The sequence below is a fragment of the Asterias amurensis genome, chromosome 22 (assembly GCF_032118995.1).
Source record: "Asterias amurensis chromosome 22, ASM3211899v1".
Lineage (NCBI taxonomy): Eukaryota > Metazoa > Echinodermata > Asteroidea > Forcipulatida > Asteriidae > Asterias > Asterias amurensis.
Window position 1 is genome coordinate 10,435,682 of NC_092669.1, and position 26,900 is coordinate 10,462,581.

Here is a 26,900-nt window from a genome sequence, read left to right on the forward strand (position 1 = left end):
GGGCATCTGGATCAGAAGACATAAGGGAGGTTCCAAACTTTTCAATATTATGATGACCAGCTGGGTCATGGGGGTTTTCTTAAGTAAATTTATTAAATTTGGATGTGCTGCATTATACAACTACCCCTCATGATGTTTGACGTCTTGGACCGGGCACCACTACATGGAGGTCAACAGAGTTTAGGGAGGTGCGAGAACTTTACAACATTATTATGCCTAGCTCGGTAACGGGGGTTCCAATATATTAAATTAATTAAAATCCCATTCGTATATTACAATGCACTAAAAATTTATGAAATATTAAACTGCTGACTGCCCCTTTAAATTATGTTTGATGCCTTTAAGTTGGACCAGGGACTGGTTAGTTTTTTTAATGGTAGGTCTATCCTGGTCATGTGCACAATTATGCAAGGGAAAAAAACGGCAATTTTTAATTCATGCAAATTATGAATAATCCCACCGTGTTTCCGATGTTTGGAAGGGTTTAAAGAGACGGTTGCTGAAAAAAAATGTTGCAAATTATCTTGGTCAAGCCATTTTTGTGTGCATAGATTGACTAGACAGGGGACTAGTTTGAGTCTACTAATAGAAATAGTACACCACGAGAGGGCGTCGTTTAACTAGTAGGCGATGTAAACATCAGGCACGGTATTGTGCAAGGGTCGGCGGAAAAGAAAGAAGGGGTCACGAGAAATACTCGGATGTTTGTTGTCTAAGGTATGATTATCTGATTAAATTATTTAACACTGCAAATCTAACGTTTCAACCCATATTAGTGAGACAGATCACAGTGACATCGTTTTGAACAGGACAGACGGGGGTTCTCCTAGACGGGACAGATTGAGGTTACTCCATAAGTTTGCACTATTTTTTGAATTGGGGGGGGGGGGGGTGATGGTTTTTGCATTTTATTTGTTATGAATAAAAAGTTAGATTTTTACAGAGGATGAGGGATAAAGAAAATAATACAGCCCAATAATACAGCTGATATCATACGAACTGTTGGACCCAGTAACTGGGGCGCTGTATTGTATTCCTTTTTTGAAATTTTGACATCAGAAAATGTCAACATTTCGAAAAAGGAATGCAGCGCCCTAATCCTAGAACTATTTCGGTTTTGTCCGGCTATCGTCTTATGGGAGACGATAGCCGGAGCCGACGAAACCGAAATGGTTCTAGGAGTAACAGCGCCCCAGTTACTTGGTCTAACGAGCTGTTGTCTAATTATTTTATTGCTCAACATTGATTGACATCTCACTCTCTTCAGCAATACGGTAGTAGGAAAATTTCCCTACTAGTACTACATTACTCCGAGTCTAGTCCTAGACTAGTGTAGAACTATAGGGCCTTTTACATGTATGACATGAGGTTCGTTCGACTATGGTCTTCCATAACATCATAGGAGTACATGTCTCACAACACAAACAAAGGGGTTTTGGCATTTCACTATGAAGTCAAATCTCTCTTTTTAAAAATCAAATTAGGCCAAAATTAGGCTGTACGTGTTCTTTAAAATGTCATTGACCCACGAAATGGTCCAGGAAATCCACTCCACAGTCTCAAAAGTTGTTAAAAATTTAATTCTTACTGTAATTCAGTCCACAGCTATTCCGTTTTACCACTATACTACAAATGACGATTGTCCCGGACGCGTCTCGAGGTCACGACACGTGGTAATCATGCGCATATTTTTTCAGTTTCAATATTTATTCAATTCCGTACTATGGTCCACAAATATAAATCCGTCAATCACTGTGCCCCGGATTATCTCTCCTGTCTCCTTTCACTCCAGACATCTTCTTACTCTCTTCGCTCTTCTACTGGTAAATCCCTTTCAGTTCACAAAACCCATAAACTTGCAGGTGATAGGGCATTTTCAATTGCTGCTCCCCGACTATGGAATTCTCTACCTACCCTTACCAGAAGCTCAAACAGTGTCCCAGCCTTCAAACGTGCTCTCAAAACCCACCTTTTTGCCTCTTCGTAGCTGGTCATCTTTATCTTTGTTCTGTCTTTTTCCCTCTTCTTTCCTTCTCAGCGCTTTGTATCCTTTGGCAATTTGGCGCTTTATAAATACTGTTATTGTTACTATATTTAGCGCTCTACAAATATTGTAATTATTATTATTATTATTATTATTATTATTATTATTATTATTATTATTATTATTATTATTATTATTATTATTATTATTATTATTATTATTATTATTATTATTATTATTATTATTATTATTATTATTATTATTATTATTATTATTATTATTATTATTATTATTATTATTATTATTATTATTATTATTATTATTATTATTATTATTATTATTATTATTATTATTATTATTATTATTATTATTATTATTATTATTATTATTATTATTATTATTATTATTATTATTATTTATTACTTAATCCCATTTCTAGTATGTTGATGATGTGAGTGGATAATGGCTAAGATATCCACAGAGCAGATAAGGAGTAGTGGATCATCCACTTATCCTGATGGATACCATCTTCTAGCTCAGCTGATATCCACTAATGGGTTGATGACTCTTTTTTATTTATTTATTTGTTACTTAATCCCATTTCCAGTATGTTGATGAGGTGAGTAAATAATGGCTGAGATATCCACAGAGCAGATCAGGAGTAGTGGATCATCCACTTATCCTGATGGGTACCATCTTCTAGCTCAGCTGATATCCACTGATGGGTTGATGACTCCTTTTTATTTATTTATTTGTTACTTAATCCCATTTCCAGTATGTTGATGAGGTGAGTGGATAATGGCTGAGATATCCACTGAGCAGATTAGGAGTAGTGGATCATCCACTTATCCTGATGGGTACCATCTTCTAGCTCAGCTGATATCCACTGATGGGTTGATGACTCCTTTTTATTTATTTATTTGTTACTTAATCCCATTTCCAGTATGTTGATGAGGTGAGTGGATAATGGCTGAGATATCCACACAGCAGATTAGGAGTAGTGGATCATCCACTTATCCCGATGGGTACCATCTTCTAGCTCAGCTGTTATCCATTGATGGGTTGATGACTCCTATATTTATGTATTACTTAATCCCATTTCTAGTATGTTGATGATGTAAGTGGATAATGGCTGAGATATCCACAGAGCAGATAAGGAGTAGTGGATCATCCACTTATCCCGATAGTACCATCTTCTAGCTCAGCTGATATCCACTGATGGGTTGATGACTCCTGTTTGTTTATTTATTACTTAATCCCATTTCTAGTATGTTGATGATGTGAGTGGATAATGGCTGAGATATCCACAGAGCAGATTAGGAGTAGTGGATCATCCACTTATCCTGATGGGTATCACCTTCTAGCTCAGCTGATATCCACTGATGGGTTGATGACTCCTATTTATTTATTTGTTACTTAATCCCATTTCCAGTATGTTGATGATGTGAGTGGATAATGGCTGAGATATCCACAGAGCAGATTAGGAGTAGTGGATCATCCACTTATCCTGATGGGTATCACCTTCTAGCTCAGCTGATATCCACCGATGGGTTGATGACTCCCATCAAAGCCTCTGCTAGAATCAAGGTATGTTACACAAAATGTATCAGGGCTCAAACTTTACACTGGATGGGTGTGTCATGGCTGAGTAGCATGGTTCATTAGGATTTGTTATACCTCACTAACAAACTGTGAAGTTTGATTGGTCGAGAACCAATCATGTGACGCGCAACAAAAACGCATGTTAAACGGGCCGGGCAACATGAAAAGTGATGTACACCGGTGTACATCACCTTGATCGTACCCAGCGTTGGTCGATTTCCAGTGCTGTGTACGAAATCACCGCTGGTTCAAGGGAATTGTTTCTTGTTCGTCTGCTTATTAAACAATGAATAGTCCGTCGTAATAATGTTTGAAGATGACAACAAAACTTCGAGAAGAGGAATAACAATTATACAAAGGTATAACAAAACAATTGTTGCACGTTGTGACTGGGGTCCATGGGTTTTGTACACCCTCGAGGGTAAATGGCACCCTCTGCTTTGCCTCAGGTTCCATTTCCCCCCTCGAGTGTACAAAACGCCATGGACCCCGTCACAGCGTGCAACAATTGTATAGTGGGTTCGATACCTGGTTGTTACACTTGTGTACTTGAGCAAGACGCTTAACTATTGCTTCTCTCCACCCAGGAGTAAAATGGGTACCTACATGTATGAGAACGATGAAGGCATAGATGGTTTATGTGAATGATTAGTTTGGCGCGCTGTAACTCGCAGCACCGGTTGCGATGGTTTAAGGAATGAATGGACTCTTCCGGCTTTCCACTAAGCTCCGCCCATCGCGCTCGTGAGCAAGACATGTATACGAACTCTCCCAATGACATTCTGTACGATTCTGCCGCGCGTGCCAAATATATGCGCACGCATGACCGAGTTTGTCCGACCACATTCATTGCTGTGATTGGTCAAATGGGTGAACGCGCAGTTTGATTGATTGGCCGGATCGGTCCATTAAAGGCCCAGTGACCACACGTAATAATGTTTGGTAATAACTTGTGTCCTTACTTAAAAGCAAGACAGCTAACCATTGCTTCGTCCTTCAGATGTGACGTTAAGCTGTTGGTCCCATGTGTAGTGTAAGGCATGTAAAAGAACCCAGTGCACTTATCGAAAAGAGAAGGGGTTCGCCCCGGTGCTCCTAGCTGTGGCTGCTGAATGCACCGTAGCACCTTGTCAAACCCTTATAAGGGGCTACATAATTGGGTCTCGGAATTTATCACTGCGATAACCTATCTTTCTGAAAGTTTGTATACTCAGCGCCTTGAGTACCTTGTTGGTGGATACGTACCCTCCGATCGATAGCAAATTGCGCCACAGCATCTTGTTAAGCATTACATGTTGCTGTATCAGAATTAGGTCTCATAATTCAAACGTAGTCCCACATCTGGCAGGGAATACTGTATGTTACAGAGCCAGGAGCGTCACTGTGTGAGGGACATGTGCGCTATATAAGAAGCCACAATTATTATTATTATTATTATTATTATGAGCCCTATAAAAAGCCACTATTATTGCTATATTTTCTTTGAAGAAAGAAAGTCGTAACTCTTTGGATCCTACATGTATATCCACGGTGTGATTTTCTAATGTTGCTAATGTTTTGTTTGTCTGCAGTATACCTGTATAGCGGTATCAAGAAACTACATAGCTCTGGGGGCTTCATCTGGAAGTCTCTATGTCTTCCATCGGAATACTCTCAAATATCTACAAGCCTTTGCCAACTCGGTGAGTCCTTTGCTTTAGAATTTTTCCTTCAGTTATTTAGTTTATTGATTTATAACCATTTAACGACAGAGATGGTTTTAAGATGTACGTTTTTGATGTACAAGACACATAAAATTTGATACTCACATTTAATTTGTGGACATTTAGGGCCTACATAATGTGAGTAACGAGGACACCACATTGATTACTCAAGTTCTTTTGACATTTATGTGTTCTGAGTAACCATCACACAAAATTGGAAACTCGCATTACAGTTCCAGACATGATGAAATGTGAGTAACCAACACACAACATTGGTTGCTCACGTTACATGTTTGGACATATATGCTATTTTGAGTAACTAACACACAAAATTGGTTACTCACACTACAGTTCCAGACATTCATGTTATGTGAGTAACCAACACACAAAATTGGTTGCTCACGTAATATTTTTGGACATGTATGTAAGGTGAGTAACCAATTTTGTCTTACGTACATCATATTCGTCATACATGCCATATTTTCAGTAAGGAACATGTAGTTAAAGCACAGGAAATCTCAAAAGTACATCACAAACATAGCGTGAGTTTCTGTGGAATTGCCAGTAAGGAAATTGTTTTCCATGTTTATACACGTAGTATGTTTTGTTAGTGTCGATTTTATCTTTTTCACTCCAATCATGAAGGGCAAACTGAAACACACAGCTTTTATCAATCTGTTATCATTTCAACAGGATCACAGTCCAACTCCGGTGTACAGTGTACATTTTATGTTGATCATTCACAAACAGTTTGTTTTAAATATTAAAGAGCCAATAAAGGATGATCTCAATATTTCAACTATTTCCTTTTTATGGCCAAATAGACATCGTAGATACCGGTTAATAACCATTTTACTCTCAAAATTTGCATTTAGTAATAAATATCTTGAGTAAAAAATGCACCCAGCCGGGCGGCTTTTTCAGCCGAGAGACAAAAACGGCTTATCTATTACAATGACCCTGGACCCCAGTGACAAATTTCCCCTATTGGATTTGAACACAGTTCTCCAGCTTTGGCATTTCCACACCAAATAGCCGCCACTGACGTCACAATTCCTTTGTGGCGGGGGTTTGTGTGATCCCACAGTTTTCAGAAATTTGGCTTGGAGCAATCTGTAGAAAACTCACTTTTACCATACTTTTTACTCACTTTTATATTTGAGATCATCTTTTATTGGCTGTTTAAGCTACTACAACACAAGGGAAACTGACTGGATAAATAATAAATTTACTATAGCAGGATTTGAACAAACGACCTCTGGTTTAACATTTAGGGGGTGTCATGGCCCAGTGGTTAAGAGCATAGAATTCAGGTTCTTGGGCTAATTAAGTAATCAGGGCGTGGTTTTGAACCCCAGTCATCATGGCACTTGTGTCCCTGAGCAAGAAACTTCACTATAATTGCTTCTCTCCACCCAGGCGTATATTTAATGTGTACCTGTGAGGGCAGAGATGGTTCTTGTGATTGATTTAGCCGAGTAGCGCATATATCTGTTGCACAGGGTGTATACTCCCCAGGGAGCTGAGATGGTTCAAGGAATAAATTAAATGGCCCAGTGACCAGGGGTTATAATGTTGAAGCCCCATGTCCAATCACTGAGTGACGAATCTGAGCGCTATGATTATAAGAAGCCACTTTTGTTATTTTTATTGTAAAAAAAAAATAAATTATTTTTATTCTTAATTTCTGTGTAGGAAGGTGGACTGACAAAAGTTGTATTTGCTCCCGATGACAACATTGTAGGCATAGCAACAAGGTGATCTACTTTAAATATTTAATGTACATCATTAAAATAATTTAAAATAATTTGTAATAATTTGTTAATTTAAAGCCATTGGACACTTTCGATAAACAGTATTGTCCAAAGGCCCACATTTCGTGTATCACAACTTATATATAAAATAACAAACCTGTGAAAATTGAGGCCAAATCGGTCATCGGAGTCGGGAGAAAATAACGGGAAAACCCACTCTTGTTTTCGAACGTTTCGCCTTGTCGTTACATTTGTTTACTATAAATCCGTAATTCTCGATGTCGAGAATTGATAATTGTTTCAGTGTTTTCTCAAAAAGTAAAGCATTTCATGGAATAATATTTCAAGAGAACTCTTTTACCATTACCTTCTGTAAACCCTGTAAGTTATTTGTAAATCTGTGAACTTTTTTTTTCTGTTCCGAAAGTGTTTTTATTTTTTTTATTATTATTATCGTTATTTTGTGCATATGTTGAGATACACCAAGTGAGAAGACTGGTCTTTGACAATTACCAATAGTGTCCGGTGTCTGTAACAAACTATTAAATATATTTGTTTATGCAGCCAAGGTTTTGTGGTGGTGTTGGAGTTGAACATTGAGAGACGACTTTCCTCCGAGAGGTTAGCGATATCGTCGGCTCATCGAAATGGTCAGGTGACTGCGATGATATGGGATGATGCGAGCCAACGTCTGTTCACTGGTGATGATCATGGAAGAATCACGTTCCTCAATGCATACCATAGAAAGGTAAAAATTCAGAAAAGCCCGGTTCATACTTCCTGCGAATGCGAATGCGAAGTGAATCTTGACGTCACAAACTCGCAACGAACAATTCCCAGCAGTTGAACTCTGCTCTACTCCCTTGCGAATAATCGGTGAGAAAGGAGGGTGTGGCGTCAAATTCACATCTAATTCGCTTCGCATTCGCAGGAAGTATGAACCGGGCTTAACACAGTGATAATAGTGGATTCTTTTATAGCGCACATATTCGTCACTCAGTGACGCTCCTGTAAGGAACGATTTAAGGCTCAAGTGACCAGGGGTAATAATGTGAAACGCTTTGGGACGTCCTTCGGGTGAAAAGCGATGTAAAGGTCTAAAAACTAACGTAGTCCCACATACCTCGCAGGAAAATACTGAATGTTAAAGTGACAGTAATGGGCGCTACATGTATATAAGAAGCCACTATAAGTATTATTATTCTTATTATTATTATTTTAATTTTATGCAAGTCGCCAAACACACAAAGCCTGAAGGCCACTTCATGGTGTGGGATACATTTATTTTTTTCCAGAGGCCGTTGCCACCTACTCCTAGGGCTGAAACACGGTTAGCCTTTTTACAATCCATACGGATGTAGGCTTGGGTATCATCAGTTCGAAGCCTTGCTGGTAGAGCTTGAATTCGGTGCTCATAACCGCTCGGCCATGACACTGCCAATTATTACTAAAGATAGTTTTCCCTGGTTGTTGATAACACTTTGTACTGGATTCTGTTGTATTAGGTCTCTGGATTATTCAAGTTACCAACGGAGCTTGTAATGGATGCAGATTCCACTATTGTCCAGTTGGACTTCTGCGATGACAAACTACTAGCATCTACTCTGACAAAATGCTTCATCTGCGACACAAAAAAGTAAGTCTCGATATAGAAATATTGTTAAAGATGCTTTGTCAGATTTTTATCCTCAAACATTAAAAAATGAATGGTATTTCAAAGAGTATCACCCGCTCTAATGAAAAAAAGGTTTAACTGTTACTTTTAATGGTCAGGAACCATGACAAAAATTTAAAACGTTTCTTATAAAACACATAAGAATTGGTCACGTTATATATTGTTGGGATCCCGACAAAAACTAATTTTGAGCACTTGATTTCACTGCTACTAATAATTATCAATATAAACCATAAGGGAAACTGACTGGGTAAATTTGTAAATGATTTTGGGGGTTGAACAAAGAATTGCTACTAATTATTGGCGGACTTTTTCGAGCAATGGCTCAAATGAAAGCTTGTAACTTTCTCGACCCCCATCAAAATACCTATTGAATTTTAAATCAAAATTTTTGGGTCAAATCGGCCAAAAATCTGACATAGCATTTTTAAGCCCCACCGGCAAAGCAAGCCGAAAGGGTAAATAGTGTTAGCCTTGCCCTTCCGTGTGTGGTGTAGATGTGGGTAGGTATCCACATTCAAACCGGGGACCTAAAACAAAAAGGACAATAGGTCCACGGTTGCTATCACAAAGAGTTGAACAAAGGAGGGTCCCCGATTGCAGGTGTTTACACTCTTGCGTGAGTTGGCTAACACATTCAAAACAGGGGTGTATAATAAAAACGGATAATAGGGTCCACGGTTCGGGAAAGGTCCACAGTTCGAAAACATGTACAAAACCAATGGGAAAAGTTGCAAAAAAGTTAAAAGACAGACAATAGGAGGTCCACGGTTGCAGGTGTATACGGTGTGGGTGAGTAGGTTCACATTTCAAACCGGGCTCCTACATGTATAACAAAAGAGGACAATAGGGTCAACAGTTGGAGAAAGCGTAGAAAACGTGTAGGAAAACGCGTACAAAACCAATGGGAGCTTTTACAAAAAAGTTAAGAGTGTAAACAAAAGAGGGACAATAGGAGGTCAACGGTTGCAGGTGAATACGAGCTTGTGTATGGGTGAGTAGGTTCACATTTCAAACCGGGGACCTATAACAAAAGAGGACAATAGCGTCAACAGTTCGAGAAAGCGTAGAAAACGTGTAGGAAAACGCGTACAAAACCAATGGGAGCTGTTTCAAAAAAGTTAAGAGTGTAAACAAAAGAGGGACAATAGGAGGTCAAAGGTTGCAGGTGAATACGAGCTTGTGTATGGGTGAGTAGGTTCACATTTCAAACCGGGGACCTATAACAAAAGAGGACAATAGGGTCAACAGTTGGAGAAAGCGTGGAAAACGTAATGGAAAACGCGTACAAAACCAATGGAAGCTGTTGCAAAAAAGAGTGTAAACAAAAGAGGGCATGGGAGGTCCACGGTTGCAGGGGTATACGAGCTTGTGTATGGGTGAGTAGGTTCACATTTCAAACCGGGGACCTATAACAAAAGAGGACAATAGCGTCAACAGTTGGAGAAAGCGTAGAAAACGTGTAGGAAAACGCGTACAAAACCAATGGGAGCTGTTTCAAAAAAGTTAAGAGTGTAAACAAAAGAGGGACAATAGGAGGTCAAAGGTTGCAGGTGAATACGAGCTTGTGTATGGGTGAGTAGGTTCACATTTCAAACCGGGGACCTATAACAAAAGAGGACAATAGCGTCAACAGTTGGAGAAAGCGTAGAAAACGTGTAGGAAAACGCGTACAAAACCAATGGGAGCTGTTTCAAAAAAGTTAAGAGTGTAAACAAAAGAGGGACAATAGGAGGTCAAAGGTTGCAGGTGAATACGAGCTTGTGTATGGGTGAGTAGGTTCACATTTCAAACCGGGGACCTATAACAAAAGAGGACAATAGGGTCAACAGTTGGAGAAAGCGTAGAAAACGTGTAGGAAAACGCGTACAAAACCAATGGGAGCTGTTTCTAAAAAGAGTGTAAACAAAAGAGGGCATGGGAGGTCCACGGTTGCAGGGGTATACGAGCTTGTGTATGGGTGAGTAGGTTCACATTTCAAACCGGGGACCTATAACAAAAGAGGACAATAGCGTCAACAGTTGGAGAAAGCGTGGAAAACGTAATGGAAAACGCGTACAAAACCAATGGAAGCTGTTGCAAAAAAGAGTGTAAACAAAAGAGGGCATGGGAGGTCCACGGTTGCAGGGGTATACGAGCTTGTGTATGGGTGAGTAGGTTCACATTTCAAACCGGGGACCTATAACAAAAGAGGACAATAGCGTCAACAGTTCGAGAAAGCGTGGAAAACGTAATGGAAAACGCGTACAAAACCAATGGGAGCTGTTGCAAAAAAGAGTGTAAACAAAAGAGGGCATGGGAGGTCCACGGTTGCAGGCGTATACGAGCTTGCGTTTGTGTGTGTGCGTAATCATGGTCCAAGTGATAACTCAAGAAGCACTTAGCATGTCAATTCCAAACTTGGTTTGTGGACTGGTCTTGCAGGATCCCCCAGAAGCCTATTATCTTAGAGCCCCCTAGGTAAAATGAAAGGTCATTATGGCAAAAAAAAAAAAGAATTGTTGTCCGAGTGATAACTCAAAAAGGACTTATCATCTCAACTCTAAACTTGGTTTGTGTACTGGTCTTTGGATCAGAAATCTATTGTTTTTGGACCCAGGCCTCAAATTTCCCGGCGGCCACGACGGCCATGGCCGCCGGTGCCCTTCTAACTGGCCGTGGTGCCCCGAGAAAATTGGACGTTTTCGCGGCCAAAAAGGCCGTGCCCTTTTTCTCCGATAGCCGCCGTGCCCTTTTTGAGATCAAAATTTACCTTTTGATACCGTCCGTCTGTGTGCACATAAAATCAAACACTTACATGTACATCCTATATTAATACACGCACACAGAGCGCGGTCGGTTGTGCAGTGCATGTGTGTGCACGATGCAGAACGAACGACAGACGTGCATCCATACACATTGTGTACTCGAAGTTTATACACGGGCCGGATGTACTTGCAACGACCATTTGAGAACAATCGCACTGGTACTCATCTTGCAACACGCGTACCCACGCATGGTTGTCCATGATGGGTACCAGCTAATCACAATTTCGGTTTCATTCGAGGTTGGGCGTGCGCCTATTCCACTGGTATTGTGCTTGTTCACTGGTACTCGTACATGTTTGTGCACGTGGGCCATGTTACGTAAATCACGCATCATGTACATGTACATGAAAAGTACATGTACATGTATGTCCGTTGAATAAATCTCCGCTCTACACACAGTCAAGTGACAGCTCATTATTTACGTCCGGCCGTCGCAACAAAATCTCCGCTGCACACAGTTAAGTGACAGTTCATTGTTTACGTCTGGCCATCGCAACAAAAAATTGATGCATACTTTTACTTCCCATTAATCAATAAAATTAAATACATTTAAAAAAAACTTGATGTTTTTGGTTAAAGGAAAGCAAAAGTAATGAAATGGTTAATTAAAATAGCCTTCATGGACCTTAACAGATCTTTATTTTTTATGGCCTTGATGCCCTTTTTTAAATTTTAAGTTGGCCTTGGTGCCCTACCTCATGGCCTTGGTGCCCTTTCAAAATTTGACAAATTCAAGGCCAAAGTGGCCTTGCCCTAAAAATCGGGAAATTTGAGGCCTGTGGACCCCCCCCCCCAGGACAAATGTCGATGAGATTATGGCTTTAACAAAAGAAATGATGTCCAAGCAATAACTCAAGTTTAATTTCAGTGAGGCATTTGTGTTTGTCAACACACCGTTCTTGTAATAATAATAATAGTCCTAAGCATTTCATTATTATTATTGTATACCGCATTTACAATGAAGTCTATAATATGAATAAGTAGGTCGGGTTTTGTGCTCAACAATTCCTTTCCTACTTTTTTTCTCAGGACCAATTTTCGTGCCTAACTTGTGCTTGGTGAAACTATCAACGTTTTTCTAAAGAACCAATCATGCCTGTTGTAATGACTTTGAACAACAATTCTACCAAGCGTAATTACTTTGTTATTAGCCATTAATCGTGTTTATTGTGTCTGTTCATCGGACCTTTACAAAGATGAATGATTTACGGCCCTGTATAGATTTCCAGCCATGCATGTATGGATCAGCCCTTTGACTTAGTGAAACCTTGGAGGTAGAAATAGAATCAATCATGCCTGATGTAATGACTTTGTACAACAATTACACCAAACGTAATAACTTTGTTATTGGCCATTAAAGGAACACGTTGCCTTGGATCGGACGAGTTGGCCTATAAAAAGCGTTTGTAACCGTTTGTTATGAAATGTATATGGTTAGAAAGATGTTTTAAAAGTAGAATATAATGATCCACACCAGTATCACTCACAATTGCACGGTTTTCTTTTTACGTCGCAAACTATCACGGTCGGCCATTTATTTGACTCCCATAATTGGCCGACCGTGTTATGTGACGAGGTAAAAAGAAAACCATGCAAGTTCGAGGCATATTTGTGTGAATCATTGTATTCTACTTTTACATTCTCTTTCTAACCATATTGCATTTTATAACAAACGGTCACAAAACGTTTTTCAAACACCAACTCGACCGATCCAAGGCAACGTGTTCCTTTAAAGACACTGGAAACGATCTGTAGTTGTCAAAGACCAGTCTTCTTTCTTGGTGTATCTCAACATATGCACAAAATAACAAACCTGTGAAAATTTCAACTCAATTGGTCGTCCAAATTGCGAGATAATAGTGAAAGAAAAAACACCCTTGTCACTCGAAGTTGTGTGCTTTCAAATGCTTAATTTCAGGACCTCAAAATCTAATTATGAGGTCTCAAAATCAAATTCAAGTATTTAAGTGGAAAATTACTTTTTTCTCAAAACCAACGTCACTTCAGAGGGAGCCGTTTCTCACAATGTTTTATATTACCATCAGCTCTCCATTGCTTGTTACCAAGTAAGGTTTTATGATAACAATTATTTTGAGTGATTAACAATAGTGTCTAGTACCTTTAAAGAACCAATCATGGTAGGTTTAATGACTTTGTACAACAATTATACCAAGCGTAAATAACTTTGTTATTGGCCGTTAAACATGTTAATTGTGACTATTTATCAGACCCTTATTTACAAATATTCTTCTCAGTCTCTGAAGCGCTGCTTGCAATACAATATACAATACAATGGGTTTTTATATAGCGCCATTTCATTTAGACCACTGCGCTTTAAACGAACAATAGCAATGCAGATAATACAACAAATGAACAATCAAGCAATAAACAGACACTAAGGAAAAAGATGTTTCTTAAGTGCTTTCTTGAAAATAGACAGTGAAATTGAGGCGCGTATTGTGATGGGAAGATGGTTCCACAGTCCTGGAGCGGCTAAAAAAAATGATTTATATGCAGCGGATTGAAGAGATTTGCTGCTCGGTTTATTTTCAGCAAGACGGGTTTTGTCTGATGCTGAGCGAAGCCCAGCCCTAGTTTGAATGTGAAAAGAAAAACAAGATGAAAGATATGCTGGTGCAAGTCCATTTAAGCATTTATACACATGCACCAATATTTTGAATTGAATGCGCTCTTTCACCATGAGCCAATGTAGCTTTTGAGAAAAGGAGTTTAGGCATAAAAAAAATTTTATGTTGGCGTAATGGGCCCCCAAATATTGGGAAGGTAGGTAGGGATTTAAAAAATTTATTTATTTGTTTTTTTCCCTCCCAGCAACGAAAATGACATGTTTTCTAATTGATTCAGCTGTTAGTATACACGATAACAAAAGAAAACAAGGCTACACACAACAAATAGTATGCTTTTTTAACTTTTGATGACATTTTGTTTAATTTTCATGTCTTTAGTAGATTTTAATTTTTAAATTTCTTCCCTTGAAATCCAGGGTCGGCTGTATTTTTAGGGTAGGTCTGTATACGCCAACATAACATTTTTTTGTTTATGCCTTACTATGTTTCTTACCAATATACCTTCCTATTTCTAACAATAACAATAATAATAATGACTGGTACTTATGTAGGCCATAAATAAAAGAGTTGTGCCATTTCTTACTAGGCCGTTTAAAACCGACAGGGTCGTTACTTTCCTTTTATCGCAAGGCCACGACCCTGCAAGGTTTTAGATGGCCTATTAAGTACAAGTTACCTCTCTTTTAAAGACAGTGGACACTATTGGTAATTGTCAAAGACCAGTCTTCTCACTTGGTGTATCTCAACATATGCATAAAATAACAAACCTGTGAAAATTTGAGCTCAATTGGTCGCCAAAGTTGCGAGACCATGTAAACGAATTTGCATCGAACGTTCCTGTGACGTCATGCAAGTAATAGTGGCTTCTTATTGGCCAGCAACTCACCACGCTAATGCATTATGCATTACATTTTCTCCCACCAAAATCGTTGGCAAATGTAAAGAAAAACATAAGGCCCCAAAACGAGTTGGTAAAGGCGCTACGCGGCTTCGCCGCTCGCGGTGGTAGTCTTTTTTCGTGCGTTACATTTTTGGGGCTGTGCGTGCTATCGGTGTGCCGCGTGCGCCTTGACTAAAGGCTACATGTTGGTGTGCAATAGGTTTGCGTGTAAACTCTGCGTCGCCTAAAATGCGCACTTCACTGACTAGAGTCAGGTGAATTGGGTCAATAGGGAAATTTCAAAGTTTGTAGATTTGTCAATGTTTTTATTTTGTAATACTCTGTGGTGCGCATTGGGTTGAGTATGCACGTTTACAGATAAATAACGCGAGGGTACTAATAGCTATATATGGCGTTTTGCGTAAGTAAATTGACACATGAGTTTGCGTGCTGAACATGCGAAACGAGCCGGTCTTAAACAGATCCAGCTTCATGTATAAACACCCCCCACAAGACGCACTCTCCACTATTGACTAATCCATGTAGGAATAGCAAAACTGTTGTGGGTATTTACGAATGATCTCATTGAGCTTTTCGTAGTGAAAATAAAAAAATTGTACTTTCCCGCAAAGATCAAAGATAATCCTTTCAGAAAAGCTTTTAGAAATGGCGTTAGAATTTTTTTTAAATAAAGGTGTCCATCAGTGCCGTTAAAGCACAGAATGCACACACATTTTCTTTTGAACCAGAAAAAGGATGACAAAAAGGATAAAACTTGCTTTTCTCTACATCTGCCTCTTTTTGTGTGTGCAATGGTCAAAGCCAAGTGACATGCTGGTCCCATATGACATTTTTCTTCCTTGAAAAGTGCAGCCTTCAAATGATTGAAGATGAACGCACTGCGTGTGAGTGCTACGGTTGACTCAGACATTGAACAAGAATATTGTGTCAGGTGCAGTTAGAATTACGTACAGGTGCGAGTAAAAAGCTGGAGATGAGGTTACTTCAGCTGGGGGTCCCTTAATACCAGTTTGAAGGGGTCAAGGGATGGGTACGCTGCAGGATCAACTGAAGGTTGTTCCAGTCCCGTATGGTGCATGGGAAGTTTGTCCAAAGTCCCAGCCTACAAATGAAGAAGTCCGTGAGTTGTTTCTCTTTTATTCATAATGCTGAATCATTACGCCACCACCACGACTCAACTATCACCACGACTCAACTGTCACTGTGACAAATCATTAACAACTCGTACACAAGTTAACTGAATTCCCAGCCTACAAACGAAGAAGTCCACGGGGTTGTTTCTCAAACTCACATAATGCGGGGCGGGTTCTCGAGCATTCGGAGTCACTCCAAGTTCCGTCAGATCTGTACATTATGATGCAGTTTTCATCAGTGCCATTACTGGGTGACGTCGGGGACCAATTCACATAAGTGCCATCCCCCATGCAATCCCACAGAAGACCTTGGCCCTGGCACTTTAAATAAGCTGCCTGGTACTGATATTCTAGATTGCTACCCATTACTTCCGTCTTGATGAACTCGTTTTTCTCGGCTGTTTCGGGGAAAGCCATTCTGCCGCCAAGCGCTTGACACACCTGTAATGATTTCTTCCAGGTTTGTTTGGTGTTAGTGACGCCATAACACCGACTCTGCCATTCTTTAGTTCCGGGTGGACACTCTGCTCTATTAGTGCGGATTGAAGCTGTACACTGTCCCCCATCGCTAGAAGAACATGTCATTGGACAGGTAGTTAAAGTTATCAACAGCAAAGTTACCAAATTTTGGTGGTGCGACATCTTGTCTGCAATCAGTCAATAAAACTTGGCGAACGATTTCCTTTGTATAGCAGAACAAAATGCTTCAATGTGTCTGTTGCTACTGAAAATTTGCATTCACCATTTCACTGTGCACAAAATCTGCTTTGTTGAAATACTTTGCTATGCCCAGTGAACGGTTTCCCTTGTGTAGCAGAACAGAGTGCTATGCAAAATGTGTCGGTTGCTTCTCAAAAGTCATCATTTGCTTCTCGATATTAGCGTTCACCGTGCACTGTTGAAATATTTTGCAATGGCATCCAGAACACGATTTCCCTGTATGTATTGTAGCACAGCAAAATCTTCATGCATATTCAACATGTCTTTGACTGCTCATACTATTGGACAGTTATTATCAGCTCCAACCCGGAGAGTCCATTATGCAATTAAATATTCATATGAAAAGACTGATGGTCCTCATGAATATTCAACTTGTCATTGAAACTGCTCTTGCTATCGGATAACTATTATCAGCTCCCTTGTGAAGCGGTCCATTATGCAATTAAGTATTCATATGAAAAGACTGATTGTCCTTATAAATATTCAACATCTCATTGATACTCCTCTTGCTATTGGATAGTTATTTCCAGCTCCCATGTAAAGAGTCCATCATGAAATTAAATATTCATACAAAAAGCCTTAGTGTCCTCATGAATATTCAACATTCTTTGATATTGTACTCCTCTTGCTATTGGATAGTTATTACAGCTCCAACCCATTATGCAATTAAATATTCAGATGAAAAGCTTTAGTTTCCTCATGAATATTCGACATCTCATTGACTGCTCTTGCTATTGGATAGTCATTTCCAGCTCCCAACTGGAGAGTCCATTATGCAAATAAATATTCATGAGGATTCATCTTAAATGATGGCCATTACCGTTGGTTAGCAACCCAAATGAGAGAGTTATTTTTAAAGGGTAATACCATATGTCAGACCAATGCATTTTTTTACCTCATGTCTTCCGAATTAACTAAAATTTACTGTGCTTGTAGGTACTACAAAAATATCTCATAACCATGGATGTGATAACCAACATGTATGCAAATTTTGCATGAAAATAATGAGAATTGCTTGCTTAAAGACAGTGGGCACTATTGGTAATTGTCAAAGACCAGTCTCCTCACTTGCTGTATCTCAACATATGCATAAAATAACAAACCTGTGAAAATTTGAGCTCAATCGGTCATCGACATTGCGAGATAATAATAAAAGAAAAAACACCCTTGTCACGCGAAGTTGTGTGCTTTCAGATGCTAAATCTGAGGTCTCGAAATCAAATTCGTGGAAAATTACTTCTTTCTCGAAAAAGTACTCCACTTCAGAGGGAGTCGTTTCTCACAATGTATTTTACTACCAACCTCTCCCCATTAATTGATACCAAGTAATGTTATACATGTATGTTAACAATTATTTTGAGTAATTACCAATAGTGTCCACTGCCTTTAAATAAATTCTTTTGTCAAAAATAGATATTGAGAAAATAAAACATTCGCTGTTGCAAACTGCTTACCAACCAAATGGACCTATGGTATAAATGCAAAAAAAAAGTTAATGGCCTGATGTTTCGACCCTAGCAGAGTTTTTCTCGAAGGCTAAATAACAACACAACAAAGTGACATAAGCAGTGAAGTGGAAATACATGAATTGAGTAAGAAAGCATACAGAAAAACCGAGGGGTAAACAATGAATAGGGAGACAATGGGGGGGGGGGGTGAAAGTGACATTATCAAGGGTAGGAAGAGGTGGGGGAAAAGTAATTAACTTAGCCTGCGACTCATTCACTAAATTAATTACTCTGATGTAAAATTCTTCTTCTTTGTCTTTCACAGGAAGCAAGCTTATGCTGTAGGCACCAAGCCAAGGTGAGTTCATTTTCTATTCCGCTGTATGGATTAGGCTCCTTCAGTTATTTTGAAAAATGTGCTTTTTCAGCTTAAGCATGTTAAGAAAAACAGAGCCTCTCAGACCAAACCAAAGGGAAAGCAATTGTTTAAAGAGGGCCATAAACCATGTTTGTGGACTTTTTGTTGCTTGAGCACCGCAACTTTTCTGTAGAAATGATTTGATTTTTTGGCCTAAAATTGGCAGACAGAGCCAATAAGCCCAAGCCAAAGGGAAAGCCATTGTTAGAAGAGGGCCACAAGCCATATTTCCAGTTGACTTTATTTTTTTAGAGTTCCGTGACTTTTCTGTAGGGTGACAAAATTAAATCCAATGGGAACTCATGGTAAACTGACCTACCCTGGCAGCTTACTGCAACCGTGATGTAACACTATCAGGTTTGCTACTACTGTTTCTCTACAGTACTCGTTTAATTGGTCTAGCTGAACATGGCCGACGAGCTCAGCGCGCGAAAACTACGCCAATTGAGGCACGTCACATCCCATAGGTCAAAGTTAACTGTGACAGCGACCTCGATGAATGACATTCTGCTAGTCTCAAGTAGCGAATGATTGTTCTGCTACAGAATATTTACTATAGACCGATCCGACGCGCACCGGGCGCAACTGTGTTGAGCACCGCGCGCCATTGCTGAGGTGTACCGTGCCTAGTTTTGTGCACAAAGACATGAGGGAAATCATGTTTCTTTTCACTCTTTATGGAAATTAAATGTTTTCCTCAACGAATAACACAATTTCCTTAACTGGACATCATGATATACCAATGTAGGTCATTGACCACAAACATTTTCAACAAAATAGAAGCCGGATCATCTTGAAAAAGGTGCTTGTCTTAGGCTAGTTAGGGGTCAAAGACGCGGAAACTGCATAATAGTCGCTAAAATGCATTACATCGGCAAGGTATTTTGTCAGAATTTAAGTATTGTACCTTCTGCTTAATTTAAAAAAGTTATCAAGAATATAGTACATTGTTATATCAAGCAGCCATATCAAGGAAATTTCATAGATTGTCGAGGAAGAAAATTCCATTCCCATAAAAAGTGAAAAGGAAAACGATTTTCTCATGTCTTTGTGCATAAAACTAGGCACAAAGAAACCCCAGCAGTGGCGCGCAGCGCATGGCGGCGCCCAGCACTTGCGCGCCTGGATCGGTCTATATTTGTTTTTGTTTTTTTCTTCCTCTTCTTTCTTTACTAGGGATGGCCAATATGGTGCTTGCTTCCTTAAGAAACCAACCAAAGACTTCCCAGTCATCTACTCAGCACGCCCAGGAAGCAGAATATGGGAGGTATGTATGCGAGTTATATATAAGAAATAGAGGGCGCACTGGTGATGCTTCTTGCACAAATGTGATGGGACTGCAAGGAAGGAGACACGCGCGCGCCATTCTGTATGCATGTTGAATATGAAGTACACGTTGGAGTTTGTGTTTATTGAACACATGTTCCACCAGTTTATCTTCAAGCAAAGCAGCTTGAAACAACGCAATACATGTATGCGAAGTTTGAACTGTGCATTAGAGAGCATGGTGTGATTTACAGTATCTGCAGGGATGCCAGTTTTCCGGCTATTGCCGGAATTCCGTCTTTTTCAAATTTCCCCCGAATTTTTCCGGCGCTCCGTATTGCATCTAGCCGGAGAAAATAGATTTGACTGAAAACAGATTTCCGGTGTTTCGTATTTCATCTGGCCGGAGAAAGTATATTTTTTATTGAAAACAGATTTCCGGGGCTCTGTACTTCATCTTGCCGGAGAAAATGTGCCGTCAACTCGCCATCAACTCAACCACTATGCAGATGAACTAGTCTTGACCCAATTGCCAAGGGGGGAAAGGGGTATGACCCCGTTTCCTTCACAGCAATTTTTCAGGCTCTGAGGGAAAGAGTCACTGGCATCCCTTTATCTGGGATGAGATTCTTTGCGCCACATAAGAAGCCACCATTACATGTACATTATTATTATTACTGTCTTTAATAGGTGAATATCGTCGGGCAAGTACAGACAACTCATCAGCTGAAACGTCTCCTAGCTGTGCCATCTCTGCCAATACTTGGACTTGGGTAATTTGTATTATTATTACTATTATTAAAGGCAGTGGACACTATTGGTAATTATTCAAAATAGTTATTAGCATAAACCTTACTTGGTAACGAATAATGGGGAGAGGTCAATAGTATAAAACATTGTGAGAAACGGCTCCCTCTGAATTAAAGTAGTTTTCGAGAAAGAAGTAGTTTTCTTTGAATTTGATTTCGAGACCTTGAATTTAGAATTTGAGGTCTTGAAATCAATTGTCAAAGATCAGTCTTCTCACTTACATCTTGTATCTCAACATCCATGTATGCACAAAATAACAAAACTGTGAAAATTTGAACTCAATTGGTCGTCGAAGTTACGAGATAATAATTGAAGAAAATACACCCTTGTCACAAGAAGTTGTGTGCTTTCAGATGCTTGATTTCGGGAAATCAAATTCTAATTCTGAGGTCTCAAATGAAATTCAAATATTTTAGTGGAAATTACTTTATCAAAAAGTACGTTACTTCAGAAGGAGCCTTTTCTCACAATGTTTTATACTATCAACAGCTCTCCATTGCCTGTTACCAATACAAGTAATTTTTTTGCTAACAACTGTTTTGAGTATTTACCAATAGTGTCCAGCGCTTTTAAAACAACAAAACAAATATCGACCCTAAACCCTTTTATAATTCACCATGCTGATGGAACTTGGCTAAATTATTCAGTTTACACACCACAATGCTTATGTCAAGCCCCTGTGTTCGTCTTTTGTAATAATTTATAAGGGGATAATAACTGTTCACCGACGCTACAAACTAGCACACAGTTTACAAAACCATTTCGTTTTTAGTTTTCATTATACATATGAAAACGATGTTAAAGGCAGTGGACACTATTGGTAATTGTCAAAGACTAGCCTTCACAGTTGGTGTATCTCAACATATGCAGAAAATAACAAACATATGAAAAGTTCAATCGGTCATCGAAGTTGCGAGATAATTATGAAAGAAAAATAACCCTTGTCACACAAAGTTCTTTCTCGAAAACTATGGCACTTCAGAGGGAGCCGTTTCTCACAATGTTTTATACCACCAACCTCTTCCCCATTACTTGTCACCAAGAAAGGTTTTATGCTAATAATTATTTTAAGTAATTACCAATAGTGTCCACTGCCTTTAATTTTAATTGCGCTTCAGAAGATTAAGCTTTTAAATTGTGATAGCTATACATTGTAACTTTGCACCAGCAATTTTTGCGCCAAAAACGAAAAAAACAAAACGTTTTCAGAAATTGTTCAGTTATGTGCCTTAAAGGCACTGGACACTTATGGTTACGTAACTACTCAAAATAACTGTTCGCATAAAAACTTACTCGGTAAAGAGCAATGGAATGCTGTATTCTATAAAACATTGAGAGGAATACATGTAGCTCCCTCTGAAGTAACATAGTTTTTGAGAAAGAGATAATTTCTCACTCAAACAATAAAAGACTTCAGCTGAAGCTTTTTATTGTGCATCCGAAAGCACACAAGTTTGTGCAACACAGGTTTTTTTCTTTCATTATTTTCTTGCGATCTTGATGACCAATTGAGCCAAAGTTTAAAAAAAATAATTATTAATATAATACTGATCTTTGACAGTTGCCAAACATGTCCAATGTCTTAACATAAAACAATAGTAAGAGTTGTTGTTTGAAGTGAATGGTGTTATTTGTTGCAGGCGAACACCTCGTTTTCCTGATAAAGATGCAGTTCAGAAACCACAATCTCTCAGTTTTCAACAACTTCTGACTTTCGGACATGGGTGAGTCCCCAGCCTTGGATTTCACAAAACTCTTCCTAACTTAGGACGAGTCTCAACCCTACACTGTAGCATGCAGACCTTAAGATTAATCCTAAGTTAGGACGAGTTACTCGTCTTAACTCGAGATAAGACGAGTCCTAACTCTTTGTGAAATCGACGGCAGCATGATTCGTACTTTCCACGATTTCATTCCTTTCACAGCTGCTTGCAGAGCCATAAAAATTGGTAGCCGTGATCAAGGCGCTCCAGCCGGCCGCGCCCGGCTTATCCTCTTCCCACGGAATTCAGCCAGCGCACCCCATACGTACACAGTGCGTGGTACAGTGTGTAACTACTGTTATCGTAATTTTCAGTGTAATTACCATTTTTAAATCTGTTTAAATTATTGTTAATATCTGTATATTGTTGTAATGCGCATCTGTACATATTTTTTATGAAACTTGCGCATAATGAATGAACAAATTATTATTATTATTATTATTATTATAGGTGTAAAGTGTATGTACATGTACGTGTACGTCTGTGCATGAACATCTGTACGGTGTACATTGTATGTCAGTCTGTGTTTGAGTCACGTGTACGAGGTTGAAATAAGAACGACCATACTCACGGTTTTGCTATACTATTCTTGCTGTATCATGTACTGTATGTACATGCGTGTACACCATGTACACTGTCTATGCACTGTAGTTGTTGCCCAAGCGTGTCGCACCGGGCCGGGGCACACCATGCCAACAGCCTTGAATCAAGGCTATGAAATTGGCCCCTGGTCTGTCCAGTCTTCTAGAGGGTACATGGAATTTACTTTTTCAATGTATATTTCTCCGCTATAATAAACATGAAATGATTTATAGAATAAAGAAATGATTGTATTATTAATTATCTTCAAGTACGCGCTAATCCTCCAATCAGATTGGCAGAATGGAGAGGTGATAAAAACCTATATTGCACGGGTAATATCACTACCATGCGTCTTGTGTGTTCTATGTCACGCGCCAAGTTTGCTTGAAGATAAATACGTTATCACACGCGTGCTCGTGGAAATATGACAAAATATAGCGCGTCTGCGTCCCATATCCAACTCGGCCTTCGGCCTCGTTGGATATGGGACGCAGACGCGCTATATTTTTCCGTATTCCACTTCCGCTTGTGTGATAACTTATCCTAATTTCATTGCATGTTGCAGATGTAATCTTTTGCTGACTTGGACGAGCAATGCGGTTTATGTATTTGATCCAGCTCACATCGGTGTCACTGTATGGTCTGGAGACGTCAAAGGTGAGTGGAGATTGTTCAAGCTCTTAAAGACACTGGACACTTTTGATAATAGTCAAAAACCAGTCTTCTCACTTGGTGTATCTCAACATATGCATAAAATAACAAACCTGTGAATTTTTGTTTACTCAATTGGTAGTTGAAGTTGCGTGAGAATAATGATGGAATAAAAAACACCGTTTTTGTACAAATTGTGTGCTTTCAGATGGATTGAATTTAAGACTTCAGCTGAGGTCTCAAATTCAATTCAAATATTTAAGTGAGAAATTACTTCTTTCTCAAAAACTATGTTACTTCAGAGGGAGCAGTTTCTCACAATGTTTTATACTATCAACAGCTCTCCATTGCTTGTTACCAAGTGAGTTTTTACGCTAAACAATTATTTTGAGTAATTACCAATAGTGTCCAGATCCTTTACAGGGTTTTGATACCTTTTGTAGATCAAGTTTTTGGTCATGACATGAATCCCTTCTCCCTATGAATGGAGAATGGATGTAACAAAATTTGCTTGTAGAAGTTTCAGCTTCATTTGTTGTTTCTGAAAAAAATGTTAAAATCATAGAGCAATGTTTTCAGGGGAAAAAATATTTTTTCGTCCCGCTAAGATGAAAATTATTTTTTTGTGAAATCGTTTTACTAAATTCTTTAAATCTGCAGCAACTTAGCAGGTTATATTTTAAAAATAAGCTTTCTACCATTATTTTCTTTAAACCGTGCAAAGAATCTGTTGATATTTGTGTTTTGTGTCGTACTAAGAACCCAAACCCTTTAAACAGATGGGTTTCTAAGATTACAGACCGAATGTTCAAAACCGACCGATGGCGTCAAGTTATTTTTATTGTTAAATTTTCTTGTTGATAACAGATATCGTATGGGCTTGTGTTTACAAATCTCGCATCTACTGCCTGCATTCCAACAATGAAGTCAGCTGTTATACACTACTTAGCGCTGAGCGCTGCATATCTAAGCTGTTTGCTCTCAGCCTATGGGAGCAGTGCGCGCAAACCGCCGTCCACTTCGCGGAGAGGATTCAAAAAGGGAACGCTCGTCGGTACGTTCCACAAACCTTGATAAGGGAAGTCAACTATCAGCTTATGGACGGGAACGCAGACTACACTCTGATTGGTCAGTTGGAGGATATACTTGGCAAAATGGAGGACGATGGGTTGTCGACTCCTGGGAGTAGCCGTCGGAGTAGCTTGGATTCCTGCGAAGGGGTGCGTTTAGAGTCTGGGATTTACCTGGTTAGGAACCGAACCTGCAGTGAGGATTCTACGGACGATCTGCCGATTCTTGTCGATCGGGAAACTCAGATGGATGGTGAGACGTTGAAGTTTGACGGGAATTCAGATCATAAAAAAGAGCAAGATGAAGGTATGTTTCAATGTGTGGTCAAGAGGTTTTCAACCAGTGGTTTAATCCCAACGAGGCCTGGTTCTTCATAATTTTACTGAGACGAAGTCGAGGTAAATTATCAGAACCAGGCCTCGGCGGGTTTGAACCACTAGTTGAAAACCGATTCAACACACTTTGATTCCCATTCATAACTACCTTAAATACCCGAATAATTACTTTTTGGTCATAAAGTAAAATATGTGGCACAACTGTTTCAGCCGTTGCTCTCGACCAATAGGAATGAAGAAACTGTCTTATAAGAACGGGTACAAGCTCGCGTGTCATGCTATGTTTCAAAACTTTTTACTGGTCATAAACAAAGGTTTATACACACCCACGTGACGCGCTCTCCACCAATAGAAAGAGCGAAACTGTCTGAGGTATTTATGAATGATTGTTGAAGACCTCATTGCCTGCTCTTTTATTCCCTTATTAAAGATGCAGATAGTTGCTCCAGGGCCGCGACTACAAGTTCAGGAATAAGTGACAATCATGATGTGGCGCTGGAAACTGGAGTTGGGATTGAGGAGGAGTTGGATGGTGTGGCAGATTCACCAACCGGACCGGCTGGTATCAGTTGGGACTTTGGACAAGGACGGCTTACACGCTCTCGACAAGACTCCATTCTTGGTGAAATTGCAGAGGTAAACCATAATGCTACACTTATGATTTAGGTACCATATGAAAGCTCTTAAAGCGACACGTTGCCTTGGATCAGTCTAGTTGGTCTTTGAAAAGCATTTGTAACCAATTTTTCTAAAATGCATATGGTTAGAAAGATGTTTGAAAAGTAGAATATAATGATCCACACAAATATGCCTCAAAATTGTACGGTTTTCCTTTTACTTTGCAAACTAACACGGTCGGCCATTTTTTTGAGTAAAAACTTGACTCCAAAAAATGGCGCCAACCAGCGTGGCTGGAACCTTAGCTTTAGATCAAGGTGCTTTTTTATTAATCCTTCATCAGGCGGTCTTAGACCATTCGTTAAAGGCAGTGGACACTTTTGGTAATTACTGAAAATAATTGTTAGCATAAAACCTTTCTTGGTGACAAGTAATGGAGAGAGGTTGATGGTATAAAACATTGTGAGAAACAGCTCCCTCTGAAGTGCCATAGTTTCTGAGAAAGAAGTAATTTTCCACGAATTTGATTTTGAGACCTCAGATGTAGAACTTGAGGTCTCGAAATCAACCATCTAAACGCACACAACTTCGTGTGACAAGGGTGTTTTTTTCTTTCATTATTATCTCGCAAGTTCGATGACCGATTGAGCTCAAATTTTCACAGGTTTGTTATTTTATGCATACAGTATGTTGAGATACACCAACTGTGAAGGCTAGTCTTTGACAATTACCAATAGTGTCCACTGCCTTTAAACTTTCTCAACTCCTGTGGGACACTTACACAACTTAGCTGCATTGTACTGAAATGTGAGGTCTCAAATAAATTTATCTATTATATCGTTGTGATTAAGCTTGGGCGATATCGATTTATTTTATTCACGATATATCGCCGACAATAAATAGCGATATTCAATATAATCACGATTAATTAAATTTGACATCATCAGTCTTCAAACTCCCAGTGAAAGTTGTAGAAGAGACAGTCATAGCATAAGAGAGGTATTCTAATGACCTATTCTTCTGGTTTTACTCCAAACCTATGGGGTGCAAGATGTCTCAGCTAGGAAATAC

General features: G+C 39.2%; 1 protein-coding gene across 1 annotated transcript in view; it reads left to right on the top strand.

Annotated features, from left to right (window-relative positions):
• Positions 1 to 3,420: 3,420 nt before the first annotated feature.
• LOC139953846 (uncharacterized) overlaps positions 3,421 to 26,900 on the top strand; it is a 45,903-nt gene continuing 22,423 nt past the window's right edge. The window contains exons 1-12 of the mRNA XM_071953424.1: positions 3,421 to 3,571; positions 5,158 to 5,268; positions 6,985 to 7,046; positions 7,608 to 7,791; positions 8,549 to 8,679; positions 18,641 to 18,673; positions 19,910 to 20,000; positions 20,690 to 20,772; positions 22,450 to 22,533; positions 23,720 to 23,811; positions 24,673 to 25,182; positions 25,642 to 25,847. Coding sequence (XP_071809525.1) covers positions 3,440 to 3,571; positions 5,158 to 5,268; positions 6,985 to 7,046; positions 7,608 to 7,791; positions 8,549 to 8,679; positions 18,641 to 18,673; positions 19,910 to 20,000; positions 20,690 to 20,772; positions 22,450 to 22,533; positions 23,720 to 23,811; positions 24,673 to 25,182; positions 25,642 to 25,847 — 1,719 coding nt within the window. The 5' untranslated portion in view covers positions 3,421 to 3,439. The remainder of the gene's footprint in view (positions 3,572 to 5,157; positions 5,269 to 6,984; positions 7,047 to 7,607; positions 7,792 to 8,548; positions 8,680 to 18,640; positions 18,674 to 19,909; positions 20,001 to 20,689; positions 20,773 to 22,449; positions 22,534 to 23,719; positions 23,812 to 24,672; positions 25,183 to 25,641; positions 25,848 to 26,900) is intronic.